The sequence below is a fragment of the Bubalus bubalis genome, chromosome 10 (genome assembly GCF_019923935.1).
Source record: "Bubalus bubalis isolate 160015118507 breed Murrah chromosome 10, NDDB_SH_1, whole genome shotgun sequence".
Taxonomy (NCBI): domain Eukaryota; kingdom Metazoa; phylum Chordata; class Mammalia; order Artiodactyla; family Bovidae; genus Bubalus; species Bubalus bubalis.
In genome coordinates this window covers 12052167-12077910 of record NC_059166.1, presented here as the reverse complement: position 1 = coordinate 12077910, position 25744 = coordinate 12052167, and the positions used below count along the sequence as shown (strand labels likewise).

Sequence of the window (25744 nt, the reverse complement as noted above, 5' to 3'; positions counted from 1 at the left end):
TCATGTCAGCATGAGAGGGCCTGGCACATAGTTGCTGCTGTTCAGTCGCTCAGTCACATCCGACTCTTTGTGACTCCATGGACTGCAGCACAACAGGTCTCACTGTCTTTCACCATCTCCCAGAGCTTGCTCAAACTCATGTTCATTGATCTGGTGATGCCATCCAACCATCTTATCCTCTGCGGTCCCCTTCTCCTCCTGCCTTCAATCTTTCCCAGCATCAGGGTCTTTTCTAATGAGTCAGCTCTGCATCAGGTGGCCAAAGTATTGGAACTTCAGCTTCAGCATCAGTCCTTCCAATGAATATTCAGAGTTGATTCCCCTTAGGATTGACTGGTTTGATATCTTCGCAGTCTAAGGAGCTCTCAAAAGTCTTATCCGACACCACAGTTCAAAAGCATCAATTCTTTGGCACCCACTCTTCTTTATGGTCCAACTCTCACATTATACATAACTATTGGAAAACCATAGCTTTGCCTATGGCACATAGTAGATGCTGAATAAATACTCATTGAGTGAATAAATGAATGAAAGTGAGACATACAATCCCATCACATTCTGCATGTGAAGCATAATATGACCTTTAGTGTTATGAGAACAATGAAGCAATGAGCCTTCTGAATAAATCAGTTTGACTTGGTAGACAGTAAGAGCAAAGAGTTTACAGAGACAGAAATCAGCATAAAGAATAACAGAGCTTTGCAGTAGGGTTCACATGTGTAAACAGTATCTGTTTTGCTTGCTTTATGCCCTAGGCTGAGTGTTTGTGCCCCCTTCCCCAAATTCAGATGTTGAAACCTAACCCCGTCCTCCCCCCCCACCCCCCCCACCCCCGCTCCCATTTGGAGGTGAGGACTTTGGGAGGTGATTAGGTCAGGAGGGTGGAGCCCTCTTGAATGACATTAGTGCCTATCAGTGTCCAAGAAACTCCCTTGCCCACTTCTGCAGTGGGAAGTTAGAGCTAGAAGATAACCTTTCATAAACCAGGAACTGGGCTCTCATCAGGCACCAAGTCTGTCAATGTGTTAACTTTGGACTTCCCAGCCTCCAGAACTGTGAGAAATACATTTCTGTTGCTTAAAGCCACCCCACCTATGCATTTTGTTATAGAAGGTCAAACAGAGCAAGACACTTAGTTAAACTTAACTGTTGTATAAAGAAAAGAAGATGGGATTTGTTAATAGCTTAAGAAGAAAAGTTATGACCAACCTAGATAGCATATTGAAAAGCAGAGACATTGGTTTGCCAACAAAGGTCCGTCTAGTCAAGGCTATGGTTTTTCCAGTGGTCATATATGGATGTGAGAGTTGGATTGTGAAGAAAGCTGAGCACCAAAGAATTGATGCTTTTGAACTGTGGTGTTGGAGAAGATTCTTGAGAGTCCCTTGGACTGCAAGGAGATCCAACCAGTCCATTCTAAAGGAGATCAGCCCTGGGTGTTCTTTGGAAGGAATGATGCTAAAGCTGAAACTCCAGTACTTTGGCCACCTCATGCGAAGAGTTGACTCATTGGAAAAGACTCTGATGCTGGGAGGGATTGGGGGCAGGAGGAAAAGGGGACGACAGAGGATGAGATGGCTGGATGGCATCACCGACCTGATGGACGTGAGTTTGAGTGAACTCCAGGAGTTGGTGATGGACAGGCAGGCCTGACGTGCTGGGATTCATGGGGTCACAAAGAGTCAGACACAACTGAGCGACTGGACTGAACTGAACTGAACTAAGAAGAACCAGGATTCAAGCTCTCATTCTGTTATTGACTAGCTTTCTCTGCTTCTGCTTTCTCATTGATAATCTGAGGACAGTACTCATCTGAAAGAGGTATTATAATTTTCTCATCTGTAAAATGGAATGAAAGTGTAAGTCCCTGTTACTCCCTGCCTTCTAGAAGTAACAGATTGTTGAACCTAGGCTATTAGTATTAGTAGTAGTACTAGTAATCTAGTAATGACAAACCTAGACAGCATATTAAAAAGCAGAGACATTACTTTGTCAACAAAGTTCTGCATAGTCAAAGCTATGTTTTTTCCCAGTAGTTATGTATGTGGCTTCCCTTATTGCTCAGCTGGTAAAGAATCCACCTGCATTGCTGGGAAGATCTCTGGAGAAGGTAAAGGCTTCCCACTCCAGTATTCTGGCCTGGAGAATTCCATGGACTATAGGGATCACAAAATGTCAGACATGACTGAGAGACTTTCACTTTCACGTATGGCTGTGAAAGTTGGACCATAAAGAAGGCTGAGCACTAAAAATTGATGCTTTTGAACTGTGGTTTTGGAGAAGACTCTTGACAGTCCCTTGGACTGCAAGGAGATCCAACCAGTCAATCCTAAAGGAAACCAACTCTGAATATTCATTGGAAGGACTGATGCTGAAGCTGAAGTTCCAATACTTTGGCCACCTGATGAGAAGAGTTGACTCATTGGAAAAGACCTTAATGCTGGGAAAGATTGAAGGCAGGAGGAGAAGGGGATGATGAAGGATAAGAAGGTTATGTGGCATCACTGATTCAATGGACATGAGTTTGAGCAAACTCTGGGAGATAGTAAAGGACAAGGGAGCCTGGCATGCTGCAATCCATGGGGTCACAATGAGTCAGACACAACTGAATGACTGACATGAACTAGTAATCTTTTTATATGTCTGGCAGATATAGTACACATTTAATATAATTTTATAGCTATTTGCAGGCTTCCCTGGTAGCTCAGCTGGTAAAGAATCTGCCTACAATGCAGGAGATCCCAGTTTGATTCTTGGGTCAGGAAGATCCCCTGGAGAAGGGGTAGGCTACCCCACTCCAGTATTCTTGGGCTTCCCTGTTGTCTCAAACAGAAAAGAATCCACCTGCAATGCAGGAGATCTGGATTCAGTCCCTGGGTTGGGAAGATCCCCTGGAGAAGGGAACTGCTACAGTACAGGAACTGCTACAGTACAGGAACTGCACGCCAGTATTCTTGCCTGTAGAATTCCATGGACAGAGGAGCCTGGTGGGCTACAGTCCATGGGGTCGCAAAGAGCTGGACATGACTGAGTGACTGTCACTTTCTTTTCATACACATTTACAATGAAATAGTTCGACATCATTTATTTGTCTTATTTGTTATTAAAACTATCTGGTTGAATATATAATCTTATTTCTCTGTTGTGTGGATCAGGAAACCGCTCAGAGAGGTGAACTGATGCACTGATGCTTCTGGTGAGGGTGGAATCAAGCTGAGGGAGATTCTCTGGCCAGGAATTCCACAGTCTTTCTACAACGCTGCAGGTGGCAGTCACGTTTACCACGTACTGCCTGTGTCGACCAGAGAGCCACATGGACCTGAGTTTGAATGCTGGCATTATCTTTCATTCGCAGTGTGTTTTCAGGAAAGTGAGTGTAGTCTCTTCAAAGCTTTGGAGTCCTTTGGAAAACAGAGATTATGCTACCTACTTTCTAAGGTTGCTGGGACGATTATAAAAATAGAACGAGAAAGCATTTGTCAAGTGTCTGTCACTTGGAAACTCATAAGATGGGAGCTTATTTTACTCTAACTTCTTAGTTGAGAATTTGCCACCTCCAGATATCTTCCAGTCTGGCTTTTCCCCAGTGCTTCAGAGTGCCATTTCTTTCTTTTTTTAAATTTTAATTGGAGGCTAATTACTTTACAATAGTGTGGTGGTTTGCCATATATTCACGTGAATCAGCCCTCCCCATCCCATCTCTCAGGGTCATCCCAGTGCACCAGCCCTGAACACCCTGTCTCATGTATCAAACCTGGACTGGTGATCTATTTCACATATGGTAATATACATGTTTCAGTGCTATTCTCTCAAATCATCCTTTACTCGCCTTCTCCCACAGAGTCCTAAAGTTTGTTCTTTACATCTGTGTCTCTTTTGCTGTCTTGCATATAGGGTCATTGTTACCATCTTTCTAAGTTCCATATATATGCGTTAATATACTGTATTGGTGTTTTTCTTTCTGACTTACTTCACTCTGTATAATAGGCTCCAGTTTCATCCACCTCATTAGAACTGATTCAATTGCATTCTTTTTAATAGCTGAGTAATATTCCATTGTGTATATGTACCACAGCTTTCTTATCCATTTATCTGCTGATGGACATCTAGGTTGCTTCCATGTCCTGGCTATTATGAACAGTGCTGCGATGAACATTGGGGTACCATGTGTCTCTTTCAATTCTGGTTTCCTCGGTATGTATCCCCAGCAGTGGGATTGCTGGGCTGTATTGGAGAAAGCAATTGCAACCCACTCCAGTACTCTTGCCTGGAAAATCCCATGGATGGAGGAGCCTGGTGGGCTGCAGTCCATGGGGTCACTAAGAGTCGGGCATGACTGAGCGACTTTACTTTCACTTTTCACTTTCATGCATTGGAGAAGGAAATGGCAAGCCACTCCAGTGTTCTTGCCTGGAGAATCCCAGGGACAGAGGAGCCTAGTGGGCTGCCGTCTATGGGGTCGCACAGAGTCGGACATGACTGAAGTGAGTTAGCAGCAGCAGCGGCATGGCAGTTCTATTTCCAGTTTTTAAAGGAATCTCCACACTGTTCTCCATAGTGAGAGTGCCATTTCTTAAAGATGGGAAGTGAAGAAAATTTCCATGGCTAAATATGCTTGAGAAGGGTGGGTGAAACAAAACTGAATGATGTTCTTTTCTACAGAACTTATTTAATAGGCAAATAGAAGATGTGACTCGTCTAAAGGGGGATTTATCATAGCATTTCTGGAATCCTTTGACTACAGAATTCTCTTCAGTGGACCCCATTATATGAAGACATGGAGACATGCTGACCTAATCAAGCCTCTTCCTTGGATAGATGAGGAAACTACACCCAAAGTGTCAACCAGAGAAGTGGCAGGATAAGGACCAGAACCAGGTTCATCAGGCGTCCTGGGTCCTGGGTCCTCCGGAGTTGACACCATTCAACTTGACATCCCTTTCTCTGGCTGCTGCAGTGTCTGTTGCTAACCCTAAGAGGGTTCAGATAAGAAATGGAAAAAGGGAGGAAGGGAACTATGGAGGAAGTTAGTCTGAGAACATTCAAGAAATGACAAAAGAGAGACTTGGAGTTGGATGACAACAGCAAGCAAGCAGACAAATGAATCCCAACTGTGCCATTTTTGCTTCTCAATTAAGACTCTGAGTCCACGAGATGAAGATATTGAATCATACTCTTAAACCACAGTAACAAGCTCAAGAGTCAAAGCCTGCCTGTTAATATTACTCACTGCAGCCCAGTCACATAGCCGTTTGCAGCCTGTCCATATTTTACTGACATGAGCAATTACATGTCCTGTTACGGCAATGAAGCAATAAAATTTATGTCTTGTCATCTTTAACAAGATTAGACATAACCCTTCTCATAAATGTAATACTGAATGGAGATTTTTAAGAACATAAGTATAGTTAAGGATCCTTGAGTTTATCCCTCATAGTTAATTAAAACCCTCCCCAGGAATCAGCAGATGATAGATAGAAGGATGTTGAACTTTTGAATTCATGGAAGGGTGAGCTGATGATTTTTTTCCATACCTTGTTCAGCTTGCACTGGGTTTGTGCCTCACAACATTGGTACCAGATAGATTTCAGAAGAGCTGCAAAGGGAGTGACCCCTATTCCCGCAGCAACGCACATGCTCACTGGATAGTGAAATACATCAGTCAGTGCAGCTCCGAACGGCCCATCCACAGCCAGCCTGCAATCACAAAGTGCACGGTTTGACTTTCAGAATAGTCTACTCTTAAAAACAAAGCCATCCTAAACCAGTGCTTTGGATAGGATGTGTTGGCATAAGTGTGTGGGGAGGTTAGCTCTGTGCTCAAGAATGCCCTGTTTGAACACACAGAGTATAGAGATATGGTGGCCAGCCTCACAGCACAGCTCCTTTTACAGTTCTTAGATTTGCATCATGAAGACTGATAAAAGATGCCTTTTCTTTTTCCTTTTCTCTCCCCAGCTGCCATCAGGGGAAAAAGCAGAAGTATCAAGGTGGTTTAGAAGGCTTATCTCTCCTTTTGCTAATGTAACTCCCCCTTGTTTTTATTTATTCCATACCACTTCTTAGTATGTTTATATAATTTTAGTCTAATGGAAGCTATTCATTTGGAATAAATATAATTTTGGAATAATTTGTCAGTTATGTTGAATTTCTAAAACTCATTATTTTAGATTATGCAAACTTAAAAATCTATGATAATCAGGCCAGGGGCAGGTGGTCTTTGCGTAGGCAAATTTTTTCTTTGTAAGAATAATGCATATTCATTGAATAAATATAATTGTCTTTTTGTGAGCTTGGTTGCTCAGTTGTGTCCAACTCTTTGCAACCCCATGGACTGTAGCCCACCAGGCTCTTCTGTCCATGAGATTCTTCAGGCAAGAATACTGGAATGGGTAGCCATTCCCTTCTCCTGGGGATCTTCCTGATCCAGGGATCAAATCCACATTTCTTGCACTGCAGACAGATTCTTTACCATCTGAGCAATCAGGGAGCCCGTAATTGTCTTTAATAGGGTCCTAAATGGACTGACCACCCCCCTGGATTCTGCTTCATCTCTCATGACCAGTTCTCCACACTGGTTTTTCTTTTGTTTCTTAGGGAACACAGGACCCTCTTTGGCCATGGAGCCTCTGCCCATGATAATCCGACTAATCACTTGGAAAACTCTGCCCCAAGTTCTCCTCTATCTTATATAGTTCACGGTTATCCTTCCATAATATCTCAGTAATCATTTCCCTGGGGAAGTCTTCATGGATTTCTGAGACTAGGTTAAATACTGTATTAGATGATTTATAACACCATGTATCTAACCCCTGGTTCTGTGATGACCTACAAGACCTTCTAGAACTAACACCCAAAAAAGATGTCCTTTTCATCATAGAGGACTGGAATGCAAAAGTAGGAAGTCAAAAAACACCTGAAGAAACAGGAAAGTTTGGCCTTGGAATATAGAATGAAGCAGGGCAAAGGTTATCAGAATTTTGCCAAGAGAACGCATTGGTCATAGCAAACACCCTCTTCCAACAATACAAGAGATGACTCTACACATGGACGTCACCAGATGGTCAATACTGAAATCAGATTGATTATATTCTTTACAGCCAAAGATGGAGAAGCTCTATACAGTTAGCAAAAACAAGACCAGGAGCTGACTGTGGCTCAGATCATGAACTCCTTATTGCCGAATTCAGACTGAAATTGAAGAAAGTAGGGAAAACCACTAGACCATTCAGGTATGACCTAAATCAAATCCCTTACAATTTTACAGTGGAAGTGACAGATAGATTCAAGGGATTAGATCTGATGGACAGAGTACCTGAAGAACTGGATGGAGGTTCATGACATTGTATAGGAGACAGGGATCAAGACCAAACCCAAGAAAAAGAAATGCAAAAAGGCAAAATGGCTGTCTGAGGAGCCCTTACAAATAGCTGAGACAAGAAGAGAAGCTAAAGGCAAAGGAGAAAAGGAAAGATATATCCATCTGAATGTGGAGTTGCGAAGAATAGCAAGGAGAGATAAAACAGACTTCCTCAGTGATCAATGCAAAGAAATAGAGGAAAGCAATAGAATGGGAAAGACTAGAGATCTCTTCAAGAAAATTAGAGATACCAAGGGAACATTTCATGCAAAGATGGGCACAATAAAGGAAAGAAATGGTATGGACCTAACAGAAGCAGCAGAGATTAAGGAGAGGTGGCAAAAATACACAGAAGAACTATACAAAAAAGATCTTAATGACCCAGATAACTGCAGTGGTGTGATCACTCATCTAGTGAGCCAGACATCCTGGAATTCGAAGTCAAGTGGGCCTTAGGAAGCATCACTATGAGCAAAGCTAGTGGCAGTGATGGAATTCCAACTGAGCTATTTCAAATCCTAAAAGATGATGCTGTGAAAGTGCTGCACTCAATATGCCAGCAAATTTGGAAAACTCAGCAGTGGCCACAGGACTGGAAAAGGTCAGTTTTCATTCCAATCCCAAAGAAAGGCAATGCCAAAAAATGTTCAAACTACCACACAGTTGCACTCATCTCACACGCTAGCAAAGTAATGCTCAAAATTCTCCAGACTAGGCTTCAACAGTATGTGAACCATGAACTTCCAGATGTTCAAGCTGGATTTAAAAAAGGCAGAGGAGCCAGAGGTCAAATTGCCAGCATCTGTTGGATCATCGAAAAAGCAAGAGAGTTCCAGAAAAGCATCTACTTCTACTTTATTGACTACGCTAAAGCCTTTGACTCTGTGGATCACCACAAACTGTGGAAAATTCTTCAAGAAATGGGAATACCAGACCTGAAAAATCTGTATTCAGGTCAAGAAGCAACAGTTAGAACTGGACATGGAACAACAGACTGGTTTCAAATCAGGAAAGGAGTATGTCAAGGCTATATATTGTCACTCTGCTGATTTAACTTATATGCAGAGTACATCATGAGAAATGTTGGGCTGGATGAAGCACAAATTGGAATCAAGATTGCCAGGAGAAATATCATTAACTCGTATATGCAGATGACACCACCCTTATGGCAGAAAGCAAAGAGGAACTAAAGAGCCTCTTGATGAAAGTGAAACAGGAGAGTGAAAAAGCTGGCTTAAAACTGAATATTCAAAAAATGAAGATCATGGCATCTGGTCCCATCACTTCATGGCAAATAGATGGGGAAACAATGGAAACAGTGACAGATTTTATTTTCTTGGGCTCCAAAATCACTGCAGATGGTGACTGCAACCATGAAATTAAAAGATGCTTGCTCCTTACAAGAAAAGCTATGACCAACCTAGACAGCAGATTAAAAGCAGAGACATTACTTTGCCAACAAAGGTCCATCTAATCAACAATATGGTTTTTCCGTAGTCATGTATGGATGTGACAGTTGGACCATAAGGAAAGCTGAGGGCTGAAGAATTGGTGCATTTGAGCTGTGGTGTTGGAGAAGATTCTTGAGAATCCCTTGGACTGCAAGGAGATCAAATCAGTCCATCCTAAAGGAAATCAGTCCTGAATATTCATTGGAAGGACTGATGCTAAAGCTGAAGCTCCAATACTTTGCCCACCTGATGCGAATGACTGATGAATTAGAAAACACGCTGATGCTGGGAAAGATTGAAGGCGGGAGGAGAAGCGCATGACAGAGTGTGAGATGCTTGGTGCATCACTGACTCGATGGACGTGAGTTTGAGCAAATTCAGGGGGTTGTTGATAGACAGGGAAACCTGGTGTGCTGCAGTCCATCGCATCGTGAATAGTCGGACATAACTGAGTGACTGAACTGAACTGATCTCTCCTCTGCAGTCCTCATCATTTGTGTAATTTTGAAGCTGTTTTGGGTGGGGTGTGTGTGTGTGTGTGTGTGTGTTTGCGGCACCACGCAGCATGTGGGGTCTTTGTTCCCTATGTGTGTGTCTGACTCTGTGAACCCATGGACTGTAGCCCTCCAGGCTCCTCTGTCCATAGGATTTCCTAGGCAAGAATAGTGAAGTGGGTTACCATTTCCTTCTCCAGGGGATCTTCCTGACTCACGGATTGAACCTGAGTTTCCTGTGTCTCCTGCATTGGCAGGTGGGTTTGGTGTGTGTGCATGACTTGATTTGCACCTGTTTGGTCACTAGATTGTAAGTTCTGAGGAGGGAGGGGCCGTATCTGTCTTTGCCCACCAGTGCAAGCCAGCACCTTACAAGGCGTGGATTGTTCAATAACAATTTGTTGAATAGATTGTGAATGTTTAAAATACTTCAATCAACAGAATGTATTAAATAACCTCAACTATTCCAAAAGCACACATTTACATATGAACAAAGCTATGCTAATTAAAAAGCTTCTAAGTTATTCATAACCATTCCCTAAGGAGTGTCTATTGAAGGCACCTGGGGTTGGCCCATTTGGGCTTACTATGTGTTCATGAAAGTTCAATTGGGTTTATTTTAAAATATTCCATATAACAAACCTCCTAATAATTCAAATTAACTCTCCTCAAATTAATATTAATTAATAAGGCTTTTATTACATATTGATGTATGGAAATAGAAGAATAAAAATAAAAGGGCCTTAATCAGAAAGGGTTTGTATCTCAGCTCATGGTAGATTCTTTTATAAATAATTAGATAAAGGGAATTGAGAGAGAGAGAAAAACAGAAACTGTCCACAACTAAAATGTCTTATGGTTATTTTTATACTTCATTGTATTTGGGATTTATTTGACACTGATGATCAAAGAGAACAATTAAACCCAAAGAAGAATTGTGTCATAATTCATAGAAATGCACAATGAACACATTTCTACATAAAACTGAGAATCTAAGCTGGAGCAGCAGGAGGAAATATTAGATCCCATCTCCCTGCTGATACAGTGATCCTTCCTTTCACATCCCTGATTGCTGATCACTTTCCCACGTGAAATTGCAGAGCCCCATGTTCCATCAAGGGGCTGATCTAGTTTTTCCTCCTGTCTCACTGGGATCTGCCTTCTGACAACTCACGGGCTTTTACCTTCCTGAGAAACACAAACCAGGTCTTTTCCCTTCCCTGCCTCTCTAGCCTTTAACTAGCTGAATCTAGTCATCACGGCACTCTGATGGTTCTTTCTGTGGACCAAAACACCTCCATTTCTCTCAACGTTGAACTGGCTGCCTTTGTACAAATTCTGGTTTATCAAGGTCACTCAGGTACTTCCTGTCTGATGTAGATCCAGTTTCTGATAACATATCTTAGAAACAAGTTCCCTCTCCAGCAGGCACATCACACTGTCCCTATTGCTTCTCGTCAGCATCGCCCATCAACCTTCGGTCTGGTCTCTGAACCCAAGACCTTTTTTATCTACATTGCCCTCCCTTTCTCATCAGCACGTTCATTGTCATTTCTGTGGTAGATGACCTTTCTTATTTTGCTAATAGCAAGGGTAGTTAACTTTTTTTTTTTACTATGCATTATGCAAAGAGCATCATACTGACTATCATATTTAATCCTAAACAGAACCTATGTTCTATTATTATCATTTTCATCTTACAGAGGAGGAAACTGAGGTAGGTGTTACATACATCCTCCAAGATCACATGCAAAATTGGGCTTTGAACCCAGGTTGTCAAATGCCGAGGCCCTTGGCTTTGGGTTGTAGATATAAGTTGCTGAGAACTCTAGTACCAATGTCGAGAAACTCCTCCATTTTACCTCAGAAGGCAAAGTCTTTTATTCATTTATTTATTTTTATTGAAGTATAGGTGATTTATATTGTTTCAGGTGTACAGCAAAGTGATTCTGTGATCCATACATGTGTTAGTGTTAGTGACTTAGTCACGTCCAGCTCTGAGACCTCCTGGACTGCAGCCCACCAGGCTCCTCTGTCCATGGCATTCTCAGGCAAGAATACTGGAGTGGGTTGCCATTTCCTCCTCCAGGGGATCTTGCCGACCTAAGGATTGAACCCTGGTCTCCCTCAGTGTAGGCAGATTCTTCTCCATCTGAGCCATATATCTATTGTTTTCCAGATTCTTTTCCATTATAGGTTATTGCAAGGTACTGATTATAGTTCCCTGTGCTACACAGCAGACCCTTGTTATCTTTTTTATATATAGTAGTGTATATCTGTTAATGTGAAAATTTTAAAAAAGAGGTCTTGTTCTCTCTTTCTCCTGAGTTTAGAGGAAGAGTTTTCTTCCTCTTCATGAGGCTTTGCTTCTCCTCTTGGACTCCTTAGTCACTGCTTGTCTCAGAGATTCCTGGGGTTGTATTAAATTCTTTCTGTGCCCAAAGCAGTGAAAAATTATGGTTTTCTCAAATTTATTCACAATGTTTATCCCAACATTTTTTTGTCTGTGTCCCTGTTTTTCTGGAGCCCTAAACATAGACTTTGAGTTCTTATTGGGTAATCCTGTAGCAAGAGTGGGAATCAATTTTAAGCCATTGATTACTAAAAGGAACCAAGGCATGGTGACTATACAAAACTCTGTTGCATGCTGAGGCTTTTCTAAATAGGGTGTTGTTTTGGACTGACTTGTCCAACAACAAACCATGACAGCAAAAAGTGCACAGCTCTGCGTTAGGCATCACAAGTGGCTTGTGATTCGCCAAAGTGATGCTTTAGACCCGGGAAAGCAAAACGTTTCCTGTTCCTGGATCATGACCTGCCTTTATTGATCATTTGATTTTTAAAGAAATGTACTTGTTCATACTCAAATTTTAAAAATGGTTTCAAATTTACCATCTAGAATTAAGATACTGCAGAAGCTCTCAGCATGTTGATGCATTAAAAGACCTTGCTTTTTATAATATGGTAACTTATACATAAAAAAGAAATGGGCTCCCACCTTGGCAGGCTCCAGGGCTCCTTCAGGGGCTGTCCTTCTACTCCAAAGGCCTTACATAGAGCTTCTGTCCAGTCTCCAGCTGCCCGGATGTGCACACTGAAGAAGTCCTCCTGGGGAGCGGAGGTGAGGGTAAAGGGGTGCCACTCCAGTGTGGATATGGATGGGCACTGGATCAACACATACTGCCCTGGCGCCATTTTAAAGTCACGCTTTTTCATGCAAAGTTCTAGCACTCCAGATGGATGGCTTACCACCTAAATCACAGCAAGAGAGTCATTGGTTCTTTCGCTTAGGTTAAATAATAAGACAATGGCCTTCATCCCATCAAAGCTTTTTCAATTTTTATATCAACTCTTTTGAGGTGTAATTGACATAGACCATTAATTATGAGCTTCCAAGGATCATTGCCACAACTTTTATGTCTGAGTTGGCAACTTCAGCCAGAATGACATTAATCTTCTTCAGGGGCTAGGCCAGAAATTTGTGCGGCTGCATCAGGGGCAAAGTAGTGTCTAGCACATGATTTTTTGTCTCAGTGACCATGTTTTCGGTAGCACAGTTAATTTCAGGCCGGTTAATTTCAAGAGACTATAAGCTAGCATTTCATCCATAGCACATAATTAGCCTTAAAGTTATTGAAATAGCCACAGAATTAACTTTATGTTGTTTTAAAATGTAGGTCTAGTTTGTTACCATTTTCAATGATGTGTATCTTTTCTTTATCCTTTGTGAACTAACCTTGGTATTTCTTCATTCTAAGTATGAAACAGTCTTCAAACTCTGAAATGTTTTGTTGGTTTGGTTTGGTGTTATTCAAACTTTGTCCAGTCTCCTACTTAGGCTCTGAGTTTTAGATGTAAGAAAGCATGATGCAAAATCTATTGCTTTGTAAAGTGCTCTATAACTTGCTACTTATCAGAGACAAAGAATTAATTTTCCTCCTTAGACATACCACTTTTTTCCAGGCTCCCATGTCTTCTTTTTTGACAGGAGTTATATGGGAGCAAAATCTAGTGTCTGGATCCTGTGACAGTATTTTTCCATTCAGAAGAGAATTTCACAGCATTTTAATCATTAGTTTCTCCTCTCCCTACTGATCTCGTTCTGATTCAGCTGTTAAATGGTCTCCCTAGTAACAGCTTGAGTAGATTTCCAGAAGTTTTACGGGTCTGGCTTTTTATACAGCTTGATATTCTTTGGTGCTTAACTTAAAAACAGCAACACAGAAGCAGCTTAAAACAGAAATATGAAGCAATTTCTGTGCATTTGCTTTCATGAAGACAGTTAAAGAGATAAGAGTATTCTGTTAATATTGTATTAGCAAAGCTGCATGGGTTTGGTTAGCAGAGAATTTCTTCTAAGACATTAAAACATCCGAGGGGAGATTTTGGGGTAAATTTTCAGTCTCCCAGGCATGTGTTCATTTTTTCTTCATTCATTCATTTAGTCAACAAATGCTTTTTGAATGTATATTCTATTCCAGACTTATTCTAGGACTGGGGATATAGTATAGAATATGAAGCCAAAAAAAGTCCTCACTCTCAAGTAGCATATATCTTAGCTGGGGTAGAGAAGTTTTTATTTTATTGCAAATAAATGTATTTGGAGATGACACATGCTATGAAGAAAGTAAAACAACACAATATGTTGCAGAATGACACAGGAGTTCTACTCTTATTAATCAAAAGCAGAGTTATTATTACACTACTATTATTGCCAGGGCTTTCCTGGTGGCTCAGATAGTAAAGAACCTGCCTGCAATGTAAGAGACACAGGTTCCATCCCTGGGTTGGTAAGGAAATGGAGAAGGAAATGGCAGTCCGCTCCAGTATTCTTACCTGGAGAATTCTGTGGACAGAGGAGTCTGGCGGGCTATAGTCCATGGTGTCTCAGAGTCAGACATGACCGAGTGACTAACACTTTCACACTTTTGCTTTTACTGCTTGGGCGTGTATTTTTGACCTATCTGCTGAGACCTTCCTCCAGCTCAAGGTAAAAATTGGGGAGCAATGATGAGATATGTCAAGATTGGAAAATACTACCTTCTTGCCTTCATTCACTAGGGCAGGGCCCCTTCCTCTCCATTTTGAACTCCCCCACAGTGCCCTTTCTTCATCTAAACCTGAGGGCAACTCTTCCCCCATCTTCTGCTCAGCAGTTCCAAATGTGAGCGTGTGTACTTGAAAATATATATACGTTATTTTTGTGTTTGCAATGTCCATGTTTTTATGTGGTGGAGGAAGCAATTATACTCTAAGACACTGTGATCCATGTAAAGCATACTCAGCCCTCCTGCCTTTTCCCCTAGAGGACACCAAAATACAGGGAAATACAGATGATTCCAGGGCTGTAGTATAACCTTTATCAGAATTCTGTGTACCAGTCGGGAGCCCTGATCCCTGTCTTCAGTAAAATTAGTCTCACTAAAAGATGCACAGGATACAAGCAATTATTAGAACAGAAGATGAGCCTCTAAATTACACACGGTTCTGCAATAAAAATGGCAAATTAAAAACTTGGGCCAATAAAAAATTTTCATCTACACTCAGGTTTTTATTCAGACATAAACCTACATGCATACCTTGGTAATGATAACTTCTTGCTGAAATCGCCAGAACCTAATTATTCTTTCACACGCATACAAGACCATGGGGCCTAAAACCCATTTCCAAGCCTGCAGAGAGCGGCAAAGAGAGAAGAAAAGGAAATGAAAATGGAATCCAAATATTTTCAATTTGAACCAATCAATATATAACGCGACGGGGTTTAGACATTTTCCTTTAACTTTGGGCCAGTTATCAACAACAAAGATGTCTCCTTGTATTAAATACTATAACATTCAATTATGCCTTGAAGTCTACAAGCTTATTTAAGAGATTAAACTCTTCTGTATTGGTTTTTATGCTTACTTGATCAATGATGCCTTTATGTAATTAGAAATAATTGAATTTGCAAAGAAATAGAAAGTAGATTGATGTTTATGTTATATATGATAGGGTCATAAATGCTCCCAAACTCAACCAAAGTCAAAGGCTTACAAACTACATTACTGAGTCAACACAGGACATGAGAAATTCAATAAAAAACATTTCAAATAGTAATTTTGGGGGCCAAGAATGCATCATAACTTTGCAGGTCTGCCTAAAACAACTCACACTCTCACACCACGCATGCACCCATGTACTCACACACACACATACACACTTTCACACACATGGGCATAGTCAGTGTCATCTGAAATAAAACAAAGTTAGTTTCACAGTGTTGTAAATCTAGATTAACAGAATCAGAACAAAAGCCTCAATACTTGTCTGGAGAATTGTGACAGGGAACATTTCCATTCTATGTTAGCCTTTTCTGAGTGTAATCTGCCGTATTAAGCTTCAATTTACTGGCTACCCTTGTACCAGGGGTTGGGTTACAGCATAAGGTGTCTGCTTCCTTAAAAGGGAAGGAATAGGAACTTAAAAATTTTGAAGATTTAATCTTCAAATTTAATCAAACAACCTTCTGAGGCATATGATATTCTCTTTATTTTGCATAAGAGGGGACTGCAGCTCAACAAGATGACACAAATTGTCCAGGATCACAAAGGTGATAAACAAGGTTCACAGTGAAGATGTGAACCCAGATGGCCTTTACTACCCAGCCTATGCTCTCCCCATGTAATCATGCTTCTTTTTGTTCAGTGAAGAACAGACACTTGCTTCACATTAGAGACTCATTAATTCATTGAATTTTAGGATGATCAAGGTTCTTGGAAATCTAGCCTAGTTCTTTTAAAGAAGAAAAAGCAACATTCCAAGAATGGGTATAAATTGTCAGGGACACAGGGTGAGGTCGCAGAGAGCCAGGAGTAGAACCCAAGCCTTCTCCTAATTTCCGTCAGTTCTCTCCTTGGAATTCTAAATCCACTGGACCTTACTCTTAGAATCCTATCTTAGTAGCAAGGAGGGCGTCCCTTTCTCCTGAACACGGATATTCACTAAACCTTCACCGACCGACTCATCATCTTCCTTGTTCATTACTCCCCTGCTCATTATCCTTCTCTGTCTTGTCTGTCTGTTGGCAGGTCACAAGCCCTTCAGCATTATTTTTGCTTTTGTTGTCTTTCTTGTTTCTTCGAAGCTTTTTTGTTTATTTCTAGGTCTGTTTGCATGGCACCTTTTCTCACCTACATCAACCTTCTGTGCTTTTTCCCTGGGAGCCTCTTGTTTGCCTGATAAAGGCTCCATTTATGGAGGCAACACAAAGCAATTTGACCCACTTATTCTTTTCTGCCTCAGTGGGATTCAGCAACGTGTTCAGAATAGCCGAGAGAATAAAACCTTTTGTCCACCTATGCCGTGGGTGAGGTGGGCATGATGATCAGAGTAAAGGAAAAAGGCAGGAAGGGATAGACATGAAGGATGGGGTTGGACCAAAGCAGTGAGTCCATAGGTCTCTTATGCTTGAATGAACCAGAAAGTATTTTGAGAATAAGCTTGGATATTTACAGAAAAGATAGCAAGGATGCAATTCTTTCTGTATGAGCTTAGAGATTTGCAAAAAACACTCCCATAGTCTCTATGTATTTTTACAAATAATCTTCCACGCCCATTTTAGAAAGTTTGAGACATCACACACTTCATTTTGTTGGTGTCAAGTCAATCATGGTCTCTGCTTTTTCCATGTTGATAAAATGGAATGGATTATTTTTCTTTGTACGGTTAGTCAGGAAGGTGAATGTAAGCTATTGATCCTCACCTCTACCTCTGTCTAGTATATAAATCGCTCCAGGAGGAGAAAGCCTAGTTTAGTTATACTGTGATATTCTTGGAGCCCCTGGGTAGTAGAGATGGAGGAGAAGATGGCCAGAGATGAATATTCAAAGGTATATTTCCCAACAGGGGTGACCAGGATAGGCAACAGCGAGTGAAAACAAGAAACAGCCAGAGCAGGAGGGACGTGTGATGGGGTGAGTCTTGGAATGGGTCTCAGAAGACCTGGATTCTGGTCTTGGGATTACCCTCCCTTATCCTATGCCTTTAGGAAAATCTTGGGTTCTTTTATGCTCAACTTTTCTGCCTTATAAAACGGGAGCGTTGAAGGAAGTTATTATTTGGGTTCCCTCCAAGCTCTTAAATGTTTCAACTTTGCTCACAGAGGTGAGTACAATGTTGGGGGCATATACTTGTGGATAGCAGCAGAGAGCTGGCAAAATGAGGAGTGGGAAAAGGCCAGAGATTCAAAACAAATGCTGAAGAGCATAGAGGTGAAAGTTCACGGCCAGAGATTGAGACGCTCTGGCTCCTTGATGTGATTTTGCTTGGAATGCCCTCTGTGACCATAGGTAAGAAATGAAAACTCCTTGGATCTCAATTTTTCCATCTAATAAATAAAGGGCCAGGGCTATTTAGTATCTAAGTTTCTTTAATGTTAAGAGACTCTGTGGATTTTTAGCTTTATATTTTCTTCTCTAAAAAATACTGAAAAAGTCACGGTACAGTGAGTATTTTATGGTAGAAATAAAACCATGTTGATTTAAAAGCTGCAGTAATGAAATTTGTTTCCTCCACTTTCACTCCTGGTTTTTCATTCCTACCAGAAAATAAGAACATGCTGGCTTTGATTTTATTTTATGTGTGTGTTTATGAATGGTCTCTTTTTCGAGACAATAGGATTTCCAGGGGGTGGGAACCACATCCCTGAATCTTGCATCTAGCGCAGTGCCAAGTATATAACAGCCACTTGGCAAGAGTTTGCTGAATTAACTCTACCTCAGTTAAAGCTTTTCCCTATACTGTTGACATCATTCCTTAGTAATTAAAAAGTGTCAGACATTATTGTTATTATTTGTTAAAGCTGCAGTTAAATGAAATAGGCTAAGGAAGACCAGGTATCTTTTGAGATGAATGGCATGAGGAATTCTAGAGTCTGGAGTCTTGCAGCATGTGTCTGTGCGTTTGGGAAGAAAGGGAGACAAGTAGGGGAAAACGGGATTGTGAAATAATAATATAATTGGTTCCTTTGAGCAGTTCAGTTTGTAGAGGTGATGCATGCAGCATTATCAGCTTTGGGAGGAGTGGGAGAGTAGGTGCACCCCTAAAGGTGAATTGATAAATATTCTCTTGAGAAAAGCACCATGAAAATGCACTGAGTCAAGAGAGGCAGAGAGGAAGCGATGGAGACCTGCAAAGACAGGGAAGGTGTGGCGCAGTGAGGTGCAGGAACCCTTCCTTGTCCTTGGGATGCCTCTTGGATTTGGTGTCTCTCAGACAACAGAAAGAATATTGTACAGCTCAGCCAAGCGGTAATTGCACAGCCCACACACACTTTGAATCAGGATCCATTAAAAATAATGGGAAAGAGTGACAACACGAGTTTGGGTGTGCAAGGATGTAAAGCAGGGGAGAGTGAACAGAGAGGTGGGTACGTGCCCCCCTTCTCATGATAATTAATGTCAGCAAACGCTGCTGGGAGCAGGCTCTAGTCTGTATTCATGAGGTGTGGGAGAGTATTGATTTTTTTTATGGAGACACTGTAGCTGAACATTTGAGAGAGGCATTCATGTTCCTCATTAATATGCAGGCTGGGTAGTGGCTCCCGATAGTTGAGTTTAAGACAGAGACAATCTATACTGGCCATTAAAAGAACCACAGTCTAATGGGCACATCTATTCCACTTCTCTTGGTTTTAAACATTCCTCCTAGCAGTTTTCATCCTTAAAATCCAGTGCTTAATTTAATAGAGTTGAAGATTTTTGAAAAAGTCAATCATTATATTCTTCATATGCTGATGACTTGATTTCCTGAATCCTCACCATTTATATACTATTATCCCATTTTAAAATATCTTTTGTCTTCCCAGGTGGCTCAGGGGTGAAGAATCTGCCTGCTAATTCAGGAGATTCAAGGGATGCAGGTTCAATCCCTGGGGGGTGGGGGGGTGGGGAAGATCCCCTGGAGAAGGGAATAACAACCCACTCCAGTGTTCTTGCCTGGGAAATCCCATAGACAGAGGAGCCTGGTGGCTATAGCCCATAGAGTTGCAAAACAGTCAGACACGACTGAGCACAACCATGCACTTTTTTGTCCCTTGTTTCCTCCTCGTTTTAATCTGCTGGCTTCATTCACTTTCTTTTACACAATACCCAGCTGTCCCAAGGTTTGCATTGTTCTGAGACACATGAGAAGACCAAAGAAAATTGTTATTTCTATTTATCTATGCCATCAATTGGGAGAAGGAAATGGCAACCCACTCCAATATTCTTCCCTAGAGAATCCCGTGGACAGAGGAGCCTGGTAGGCTGCTGTCCATGGGGTCACAGAGTGGGACACGACTGAAGCGACTTAGCATGCATGCATGCATTGGAGAAGGAAATGGCGACCCACTCCAGTATTCTTGCCTGGAGAATCCTAGGGACAGAGGAGCCTGGTGGGCTGCCGTCTATGGGGTCACACAGAGTTGGACACGACTGAAGCGACTTAGCAGCAGCAGCAGCAGCATGTCATCAACGGTCATCCTGACAGCATACCCAGGAAATCTTACTTTTTAGATTTTGTGGACACTATTATCTACTCTAATTAAGTCTATTTTGGTCTAATATTGTCATTATTTCAGGAATAGAAGCTTAATTAGAACAGGAAGTAAATGTATGTACTTTCAATTTCTTTCTGTCTCGTAAGTTGTGGAAAGAAAGAAGGCAAGCTTGCAAAGGTGGCCTGATTCTCACTTGGGCACTGCCTGACATTCATTGAGAAGGGATGCTCTTAGTCCTCAGGATGGAGTGGGCAGTCGCCCAGGGCATCAGGGAGCCGAGTGTGCGGAGAGCAGAGGGTGGCGAACCCACCGCTTTCTGACTCCTCCAGAGACAGGGCTGTGCGTACGGGGCTCTGAATCCCACGCTCTCAGACATCCATATTTAAATGTAAGTGGAAGAACACGTTTCAAAACGAACAGAGTGCTTTTGGCAGGGGATCTCTCTTGAAATTATCCATAACTCGAGTCCTCCATTAGCACCCTTAATAAAGAGCTGGCTTTCTCTCGTGGTGACACGGGCTGTTCTTTTTTTCAAGCATGTAAAAGCTCTAGCTATTTTAACTGTGGCAACAGCTATTTTTAAAAGCTCCTGGGCTCGTTCTTACCGAAGGTTCCTTGCCAGAAAATTGAGGCACGGGGCACCGGACCTGCCACTCCTCTGGGTGGTCTCTGCAGAGGGTGATGTTGTGCAGCAGGAGACTCTCGGGGGTTTGGCCTCGAACAATCCGGCTTGTTATTAAAAAAAAATAATAATAATAAAGCCCTCAGATTCAAAAGTGATTTTGTGCCTTGCGATTGCCACAGATACATAGACTATGACGGACTCTACAATAACACTTTCACTGTCTTGCAATCTGGGCTGGGGTGCATTTCCCTGAGCTTCTTTAAAAATAGGAATTTAAGAAGCTTCAGGTAACTTTGAAGAGCCCAGAAAAGAAGTGCCCCTCGGTGGTATCCTGTGTTAAATTGAAAGTGTCTACATTAGAGAATTCATAATGAAGGAAATTGTTTGAACACATCCTTTTGTAGACTGTTGAATCTAATTAGGTTACATCTTGTCCTGATTGCTGATTCGGGCTAATTGGCTAACTACTATTTGGGTCTTTTGCGAATTTATTGAACTTCTTCCCTTCCTGGTTTGTTTCTGAGCACCTTCAAGTTGTCAAGTGAAGAAGTCAAAAGAAGTGCCTTGAATAATGGTATGTGTCCCCCCCAGTGACCCAGAGCAGGCTTAATATTTGATGGGGTCCAAATAGGTCGATGTAAAATGTGCCTTTTAAGACGATATTGTTGAATTGGAGAGTGAAAGAAGAAGCTGGCCTTCGTGAATGGAGCACTGGATCAAGAGTCCTGTGATTCTGCTATATTAGATTTCCTACACATGCAGTATCAACTGACCCCGGACAATTTGCTTTGGGGCAAATTCCTTCCTGTATCTACTGGTGCACAGGCTGTGACGCGTGGGGTACTGAAGTCAGACAACCTAGGCGTCACTCACTTCCTAGGTGTTTATGAGTAAAATACATGGGTTTATTTTTTGAGGAACATGGTCATTGCAGAGAAAGCTTAGCATCACACGAAGCTTTAGTGTGTGCTTAGCATCACACTAGGCTGCTCAGGTCCTGGGTAGCCTGTGGAGTAACATATCCCCTTTTGCCTGGGAGGAGGGTGCAGCAATGCCCTTGGAAGTGGCCTGGAGAACTGCCATCCTGGCCTCTGTCCTAGTCTGTTTTATGGAAGTCATCCAAACTTGGTAACATCCCTTTGAGTTAGATGAGCAAAACTATCTGTGAATCTCCCATGAGCAAACGATGCCCAGACATAGGAAGAGTGAATCAAATACAGACGCCAGATGAAAAGAATCTGTAAATTTTAACACCTTCCTTCTCAGGCCTCAGACAATTTTTCTTGTATCCCAAGGGACCTCAGAACATTTCTCAAATGCAGTAAGCATTTTTTTAAAAAATCTTAAACTTTTTATGTCTTCATCTATGCCATCCCATAATAAGAAGATTAGTGGGCTTTAACACATTGCAATAATCCTACTTTACTTGGCATTTTTGTATAGAATTTGCAAATTACTTTTTGCTGTAAACAGTAGCTGTAGAATACTTCAAGCTGAGAAGATTAAATGAGGCCCTTATCCCAAAATAAGCCTTTCAACTAAGTTAAAATGACTAAAAAAAAAATTTCATCTTGTGAAATGTTATTTGGATATTAAAAAATATCTCCAGTGAAACACTGCCCATTGAAATCCTCTCGTGCTCCTACAATGCACCATGGAGTGAATGCCGAGGAGGAAGGATCAGGGCGATGCATGCATAATTTTTGTGAAGAGGTCTTCTAGACGCACGTGAATTATGAAGAGCTCTCAAGTGAACTCCAGGGGTTAACACTCTGGCATCGGCAGAAGAGCTCAGAGAGAAAGGAAGGCCTGACAGCCTTTGGGGTGGAAGGCTTGGGGACTACATACCACCCACCCCATCCCCCAAATACAGTCAGGGTGAAGGATGACACGTTCAGCAGAGTCAAGTGCAGCTATTTTAAAGTTAAAAGAGGCTAGAAAGCCCTTAGCCATGCAGCAGCATCAACGTGAACATTGACGACTAGGTTTCTAAAGATTAGCTGAGGGATGGCCAGTTGGTTTAGGGTTAAAAATGCTGCCGGGGCAATTTTCCCTTCTGTGTTTGTGTGTTGGACAAGCTAATGGATGATGGGGAAGCTCTTAACTGGGCAGAGCCAGTGGAAGGCACACAGCCCCCCTGCAAGAAGGGGAGGCTAAGATTTAGGGGTACATCTACGATGGGGTGGGAGGTTGGAGGAGGTGACTGACTTGCTGGGATGTACAAACTGAGAAGAACTGCCAGAGGGCCCCACATGAGACCCACAGTCCCCACGAGGTGTGTGACCTTTTCGGCCCGCCATCTGGTCTCCGTCGCTGTGTGCTTGCCCTTCCAGCCCTGGGCAGAAACAGAGCCCACCTCTGAGACCAGCCCCCTGCACTCAGCAGCTGCTAGGGCAGGAGAATGGGTGCAGGACAGAGTATCCAGCGAGCGTGGGCAGCAGAAGAGGAGCTTCTGGCAAGCCATGCAGGGCTTTGCAGTATCACCAATCACATTCTCACAAGTGTTGAGGAATGTTTTATTCATGTAAGTAGAGACTGATCTCCAGGGCTTGTTACCACTAAAGGGTGGGTTGTCTGAAAGCCAGTGTCTTGCATCTGACTCTGTCATTTACTTGTCCTTGGATTTTGAGTGAATCACTTAATCCTCTGAACATCTATTTCCTCCTTATGAAATGGGAATACTAGAGCCGTCTTCATTGGACAAGACTGTTGTTGGGGTCAAATTGATTATATGCATATATGAATGTACTTTAAAATTTTAACATGGGAAAAAACATCAATTTATGAAATAATTAATATGGGACAAACTAGTTTGTTCTTGTTGTTCAGTCATGTTTGACTCTTTGTGACCTTGTGGACTGCAGCACTCCACGCTTTCCTATCCATCACCATCTCCCAGAGTTGCTCAAATGCATGTCCATTGAGTCAGTGACACCATCCAACCATCTTATCCTCTGCCGTCCCCTTCTCCTCCCAATCTTTCCCAGCATCAGGGTCTTCACCAATGCATTGTTTTTTTCACACAAGGTGGCCAAAGTATTGGAGCTTCAGTTTCAGCATCAGTCCTTCCAATGAATATTCAGGACTGATTTCTTTTAGGATTGATTGATTTGATCTCCTTGCTGTCCAAGGGACTCTCAAGAGTCTTCTCCAACACCACAGTTCAAAAGCATTAATTCTTTGATGCTTAGCCTTCTTTATGGTCCAACTATCACATCCACACATGACTATTGTAAAAACAATAGCCTTGATTATTTGGACCTTTGTTGGTAAAGTAATGTCTCTGCTTTTTAATATGCTGTCTAGGTTGGTCATAGCTTTTCTTCCAAGGAGTAAGCATCTTTTAATTTCATGGTTGCAGTCACCATCTGCAGTGATTTTGGAGCCCAAGAAAACAAAGTCTGACACTGTTTCCACTGTTTTCCCATCTATTTGCCATGATGTGATGGGACCAGATACCAGGATCTTAGTTTTTTGAGTGTTGAGTTTTAAGCCAGCCTTTTTACTCTCCTCTTTCACTTTCATCAAGAGGCTCTTTAGTTCTTCTTCACTTTCTCCCATAAGGATGGTGTCATCTGCATATCTGAGGTTATTGATATTTCTCCCGACAATCTTGATTCCAGCTTGTGCTTCATCGCACAAGCATGATGTACTCTGCATATAAGTTAAATAAGCAGGGTGACAATATATAGCCTTGATGTACTCCTTTCCCAATTTGAAACTGGTCTGTTGTTCCACGTCCGGTTCTAACTGTTGCTTCTTGACCTGCATACAGATTTCTCAGGAAGCAGGTAAGGCGGTCTGGTATTCCCATCTCTTTCAGAATTTTCCACAGTTTATTATGATCCACAGTCAAAGGCTTTAGCATTCTCAATGAAGTAGAAGTTGATGTTTTTCTGAAATTCTCTTTTGACTTTTCTGTGATCCAGCGAATGTTGCTAATTTGATCTCTGGTTCCTCTACTTTTTCTAAATCCAGCTTGAACATTTGAAAGCTCTTGGTTCATGTACTGTTGAAGCCTAGCCTGGAGGATTTTGAGCATTACCTTACTAGTGTGTGAAATGAGTGCAATTGTGCAGTAGTTTGAACATTTTTTGGCATTGCCCTTCTTTGGAATTGGAATGAAAACTGACCTTTTCCAGTCCTGTGGCCATTGCTGAGTTTTCCAAATTTGCTGACATATTGAATGCAGCACTTTCACAGCATCATCTTTTAGGATTTAAAATAGCTCAAATGGAATTCCATCACCTCCACTAGCTTTGTTCTTGGTGATGCTTCCTAAGGCCCTCTTGACTTTGCACTCCAGGATGTCTGGCTCTAGGTGAGTGATCAACCATCATGATTATCCAGGTCATTAAGATTTTTTTTTTTTGTATAGTTCTATGTATTCTTGCCACCTCTTCTTAATTTCTGCTGCTTCTGTTAGGTCCATACCATTTCTGTCCTTTATTGTGCCATCTTTGCATGAAATGCTCCCTTGGTATCTCTAATTTTCTTGAAGAGATCTCTAGTATTTCCCATTCTATTGTTTTCCTCTATTTCTTTGCACTGATCACTGAGGAGGGCTTTCTTATCTCTCCTTGCTATTCTTTGGAACTCTGCATTCAGATTATATCATATCTTTCCTTTTCTCCTTTGCCTTTCACTCTCTTCTTTTCTCAGCTATTTGTACAGCTACTCAGACAACCATTTTGCCTTTTTGCATTTATTTTTCTTGGGGATGGTTTTGATCACTGCCTCCTGCACAATTCTGGTAATATGTAAAGACTTAAAAACATTATCTTTGAAGGTCCTATATTTCAGATGATGCTACTCTAGCTTCCTGATGAAGGAATTAAGAGTATCAGGTGGGTGTTGAATGCCAGAACAGCATTTTATGGGATGTTTGAGCAAAAAGGAATCCTAGATGCCAGATGGAGAAACTGAGGTTCAAAAAATTGAAATGGCTTGCACGTGGTCACTCTGGTGGCTAGTGGCACAGCCTAGATCAGGTTGGTCATCTCACACTCTGTCCCTCCACCACATGGGGTTTCCTAATGGATTATTTTAGTCCAGCAATGGTAAAATCTGAGTATCAAAAATATATATCCCAAGGATTCCCATATAAATTGGATTGTGGAAATAGATTCTAAATAAAATATAGATCTATTGTTATCCAGCATTCATTAAAATTCCCATATACCTGTCAAGATTCCCCAACAGAATTGGTTAGAAAAAATGAAGTCCTTAACCATCTATATTGCTTTTTTTTCCAGCATAACTAAAAAATTCACTATGTTTGGCATAGTGAATTTG

The 25744-nt window shown here is 41.6% G+C and overlaps 1 protein-coding gene across 1 annotated transcript in view; it reads right to left on the bottom strand.

Annotated features, from left to right (window-relative positions):
- NOX3 (NADPH oxidase 3) overlaps nucleotides 1-25744 on the bottom strand; it is a 66693-nt gene that overhangs the window by 26658 nt on the left and 14291 nt on the right. The window contains exons 7-10 of the mRNA XM_006074367.4: nucleotides 20430-20553; nucleotides 14885-14977; nucleotides 12304-12557; nucleotides 5535-5697 (exon numbers count right to left, since the gene is read on the bottom strand). Of these exons, the coding sequence (XP_006074429.4) occupies nucleotides 5535-5697; nucleotides 12304-12557; nucleotides 14885-14977; nucleotides 20430-20553 (634 nt within the window). The remainder of the gene's footprint in view (nucleotides 1-5534; nucleotides 5698-12303; nucleotides 12558-14884; nucleotides 14978-20429; nucleotides 20554-25744) is intronic.